The 5,319-nt window shown below is 32.7% G+C and overlaps 1 protein-coding gene across 1 annotated transcript; it reads left to right on the top strand.

Moving 5' to 3' along the window:
* The first annotated feature begins 3,448 nt into the window (after positions 1 to 3,448).
* Positions 3,449 to 5,097, top strand: LOC112468166. Its single transcript, XM_025037218.1, has 2 exons — positions 3,449 to 3,713; positions 4,896 to 5,097. Exons 1-2 carry the CDS (start codon positions 3,449 to 3,451, stop codon positions 4,979 to 4,981), a joined length of 351 nt encoding a protein of 116 aa, XP_024892986.1. The 3' UTR covers positions 4,982 to 5,097.
* The last annotated feature ends 222 nt before the right edge of the window (positions 5,098 to 5,319 follow it).

Below are 5,319 nucleotides of genomic sequence, written 5' to 3'. Positions count from 1 at the left end.
GTAATTTACTATTTGTACATACGCAAGAGCTCGTTCATGTGCGTCTCGTAGATCATCTCTTTTGCAATCGAAACTTGTATATCTCTGACACACGTACACACACATACACTTACACACACACAGACACACACACACGGTACACCCAACATCTACATACAGGCACACGGACAATCCACAAGGCGCATGGATCAAAACAAAAAATCGAAATCAGCGCGCTAGATTGCGTTAATTGAGTAAACTCAAGTCAGTTTATTACATCGCCCCGAGGAAACAACGTTATTGCGAAAAGGAGGGAATATATAAGGTAAAATCGACTCACACGTACATGACCCACGTAGAGCCACGTAAGAAGGCGATTGCGGAGACGTAGCTCCACGGCACGGCATGGCACGTGCGAGCGCGCGCTGCCATTATCATTATTGTTCTTATCATTATGGTGATTATTATTACTACGATGATGACGATTATTATTACATATAATTGAATAAAACGTTCACCACGGGAAACAGACTCGTCTCTCTTTCGCTCTATAACCCATTCCTCTTAAAAAAAGTTCCCTTTTAATTTAGACATTATTATTTACATGCAGATAGCATTACAATAATCGTTGAATATTCGGTATTTAAACACAAAAGTGTAAGACATAATAGAGTCAAGAGTGAATAATTATATAAATTAATTTTCACTCATATTTCTTAATTAAAAACATCAATAAAACTAAATAATTTCTATTAATTTTTATTAGTTATTTTAATACTATATGTTTAATTTTAAAATATTAATAATATAAATAAACTGAACATCCTGAATTCTATCCCACGTCTGCTCGTTCGATGCCTTCTTGAAATTACTCCTCTTATCCTTTTTTCATTTACGGCACTTGCACGTAACATGCACCCGCGAAAATATATCGCGCGTCATTCGCGCGTCATTTTGCACGGCAAAATCCCGATGATAATTGAATTTAACGCGCGCTTTATTATCTTGCACCGCAAAAATCATGAAGCGCGCGAAATACCTCGCATCGGAATTTCATCCGCATCGGATGCTATACCTATATCGTCTTCTCGTGCACTTTTTTGGAAGGGAAATAGCTACCTTGCATTTTATGACGACTACGATCTCGCGCTATACAAAAATAAATAAATGTATGAAGCAAAATCGGGGATAAATATTCGCGAATCGAAATACCGGAAATCACACTTGACACGGCTTCCTGACCGACTGCTCGCGCGATATGTATATCCGACCGAATAAATCTCGTGAAATACGTGTCTCGATGAATAGTCAACACGTAAACATCGAGTTTACGCTACGTAATCATAAATATTAATTTGCACAGCTTTTATGACTGTTTTTACCAACTAAATGCGTCATGATGGCGCTCTGCTCAAGCTTCGATCCGCGTGCCGTACCCGTTATATTCTTTACCGACCGACAAATTTGAAAGCAGCTTTATTTCGATGTCGCGTGATATATGTATAACACAACTGTGAAGTCATGAAAAACGAAATTAAGACCCGATTAATACCACACTCAGAGAAATAAATAATCGAACAATTCGTTCAAAAATTAACAAATGGATAATCCGATACTTTTAATCGGAATTATGAAAAGCCGATCAAAATTAGAATAATGTCCAATCAATGATAGCCGGATATCATTGATATAATTGATCGGCTTTTTAATTATTCCGACTGGAAGTGTCGGATTGTCCGTTTGTTAATTTTCGAACGAATTGTCTGATCATTTAGACCTGGATTTTTCTCTCAGTGCACAAACCGATCAAAAATATGTATATGGTTCGATATCGGACATGCAAATGCATTTTGAACACGCATATCTCATAAAACGCGCCGTATTAATAAACGATGTGTATACAAATACATCGGCTCAATGCATCGCGGCTGTTCGCTGCTTGATTCGTGATACTATTCCGCTCTTTTATTCCCGAAACTGGCAAACGAGCGCGTTCAAATCCGACAAAAAAATTCCAAGCGCATATCGCAACGGGCGTTATTCAAAGATAGATCAAGGAAATAGTCGTCGCTCGTATAGACGAATAAATCGATGGGATAATTTATCGCTTCACTGCCTACTTTGTGATGAATAAAATGAGATAGATAGATATTTCAATAGATAGCCGTCATTTCGATTTGCACACACTTGCGAGTCGTTGATCTGCGCAGATCGCTCGCTCGCTTAGTGGTCGAATAATCGCGAAAGATAATCGTAGAAATCTCAATGTTCGGCGAATACCAATGTCTGTCACGATTCTTGCCTCGAAATGTAATGACACGATGATATATATACATATAATGATATGCGGACCGATTCGCGCTGTTATCTACCTGCTTGAGATTCGCCACACGAATGATAAGTTCAGAGCGCGCGCGGATGACTCATCGTATATTGTAAAATATGTATAAATTCGCCACGTGCCTCAAACAACGTGTCGCCTAACGTAAATATTTAAAATCTATGTATGTATGTATGTATGTCGAATATTTTGCTCCTTCCAAACAGAATTTAAATTGCAATTCTTATTATAATTATACATATACACATGTACATAGCGTGTAATGTGAAAAACATTTGAGAAATCAGAGTACAATACATATGTAAAATATACATTAAAATATGTACATACATACGTATATTTGAATATCAAATTGTAAATAATTCTGCGTATAAAATTATAAATAGAATTCTGCTCTAAATTTTGACACAAATTATAAATCGTCTAAGTGATCTTTACATAATAATATTGCTCTTGTTTTTATTATTTATAGATAATAAATTGAATAAAATATACCATGACGTAGGTATATCAAAATGTAAAATTATAAATAAAATTCTGTCCTAAATTCTGATCTGAATTATAAATCGTCTAAAATAATCTTTGCAAATAGAATTCGGAATAATATTACTTCCGTTTTTGTTATTTATAATAAAGTAAAATATTCATCACATAGATCAATCTCTTCTTCTATTTCTATTTCTCTATTTCTCTTAAATATTTTTCTTCCTACTTTTTTTAAATTTAAATATTAATATTTATGCAAATAATATAAAAAGGTAATAATTTTAACAAAAATGACAATATCTCAAATAATTTGTAAACGTTATAGAAGCCACCAACAAATTATTCTCCCGGCACTGTTTGTAAATGATATAATTTTAAATATTACTGCATACATATCTATTTCGTAAATTATTTTAATTTTTAAATAGCCACTTTGATCGTAATTAATTTACTTTTATAATTAAAATTGTTTCTTTTTCCGAAATATCTATCATTTTTGCGACAGATATTTTCAAACAAGTTTATTGGTTTATTAGCTATAAATCTTTGGTGCCAGTTTCTCATTTTCTCAAAAAAAAAAGCAAATAAAACAGAGTTCTGCTTTACATTGAAATTTTTTACTTCGCTTCGTAAGTTTCATGAATGCCAAGCGTTTGCTTTGCCACGCAGACAAGAGCTAAGCTTGTTTTCGTTTGCGTCATTCGGCCAGCGTGGGATTTAGACGTAGGGTTTGACGTAAGAAAGAAGAAATGCACGAAAGAGCTGAAACACTCCGGCGCTCTGCTATATTTTGCACGCCATAAAACATCGACCAGCAACCACATCAATCGCACTAAAATTGTATCAAGAGTCATTCTGCCCGAATTACCCAATCGACTTCTTCAACAAGTGGTGATGTCTTGCAAAAGTAAGATAAAATAGAACATTTATTTTTGGTTTGCGCTTTTATCAGATGTCATTCAAGATGATAAAAATTACAAGAAAGAAGAAAGAAATAAAGCTAAAATGTGTGGAACTATATACATATATATATATATATGTCTTATAATTATTTCATTATTTAATAATGGATATAATATTATATAATATTCAACTAAAGATATATTCAAACCGAATAAGAGACATTTCGTCTCGTCTTCCAATCGTCTCGTCTGGCTATCATCTTCATGACAATACGACCATTGATTTTGGTCTTTCTAAATTAATATTCTAAATATTAAAAAATTTTAATATATTTAAAGATATATATATATTTAAAGATATATTATATAATAATTAATGGCTCTAAAGGCCGGTTGTTCCAACCTGTTGGTAAACTAACTAACAGTTAAATCATATATATGACTTTGTTTATTTTTTACATTAGACAAAGATAAATATATAATTTAACTATTAGTTAGCTTACCAACAGGTTGGAACAACCGGCGCTAAGTCTGCGTGTGTCTGATATATATCTTATATTAAAATCTTATATTAAAATAATATATTTATATTTATCAGCAATATATTTCTCGACTTCAAAATATATTGTTTGAAAGATAAAAATATTTATTAATAATAGAAATCGATTTCTCATTTGAAATGACAAAAACAGAATGCGCATGAGTTGGATCACGGAAGTGCCAAAAATAGAAGTTTGTATAAAGTTCTCTCTTCACAGTTTAAATTCTCAGCTGATCGATCACAAGAGGGACAGTCCCCTTATAAAACGAATATGCACGTAATGCTTAATCCTGTTAAGGATCGCGCGAGGGTCACAGATTGTCGCAAATTCGCACGATTCATACGTGTAAAGATTTTGAAAAAAAGTTTGCTTAATTACAATTTAAGACTGCAAACTGCTATGTAATTTGACTAAAATTAAGATTAAATTAAAGACAAATAAAATTGTAGACTAAATTAAAATCACATAAAATTGTAAATTAAATTAAATTAATCTTAGCATTTCAACGTTCACACGATAGTTTTAGAATTTTGTAGATAATTTTTGAATTCTGATTCTCTCTTCTGAACTCTCTTGCAAGGATCATTATTATTAATTTGTGCAAAGCATAGAACATGATCGCGTTTGATCGATAAAATCCTTTAGGGGCGAAACGGATGGAAGTGTCAGCGCGATTCCTGAAGCGTGCAGTGAGAAATGAAACAAGGGAATTAGAAATGCAATTTGACTAAGCTTCCATTGAGTTTCTGGATTAAACGAGCCGTAACCGGTTGCACATGTCGATCTAATTTTCGACAACACGTGCAAGGGTTTCTCTGAGGGTGGATCGATTCGCACGTTATTTCGCGGTTTGGCCTCTATTTGAAATAGCTACAAAAAATATAGTCATATAATTTCCCATAAAAATTTATTATACTTTGCCACCACCACAAAAGCCATTTCAAACGATTCATAATTCAGATTTTACAAAATAGAATTCTATTTATAATTTTATAATTATATATCATTCTATTTATAAATATTATATATATATATATATATATATTTATATATACATATATATATATAT

This window comes from Temnothorax curvispinosus, unplaced genomic scaffold (genome assembly GCF_003070985.1).
Source record: "Temnothorax curvispinosus isolate PA1 unplaced genomic scaffold, ASM307098v1 QBEX01018205.1, whole genome shotgun sequence".
In the NCBI taxonomy this organism is placed as follows: Eukaryota; Metazoa; Arthropoda; class Insecta; order Hymenoptera; family Formicidae; genus Temnothorax; species Temnothorax curvispinosus.
The sequence above is the reverse complement of the archived record's forward strand: the minus strand, read 5'-3'. Positions and strand labels throughout refer to the sequence as shown.

What these genes read in the sequence shown, in the direction of transcription:
- LOC112468166 (XM_025037218.1), top strand. Translation starts at nt 3,449, where the DNA reads ATGCCAAGCGTTTGCTTTGCCACGCAGACAAGAGCTAAGCTTGTTTTC. An exon ending in AGTGGTGATGTCTTGCAAAA is followed by an intron (nt 3,714 to 4,895) that starts GTAAGATAAAAT and finishes AAAATCCTTTAG; the next exon opens with GGGCGAAACGGATGGAAGTG.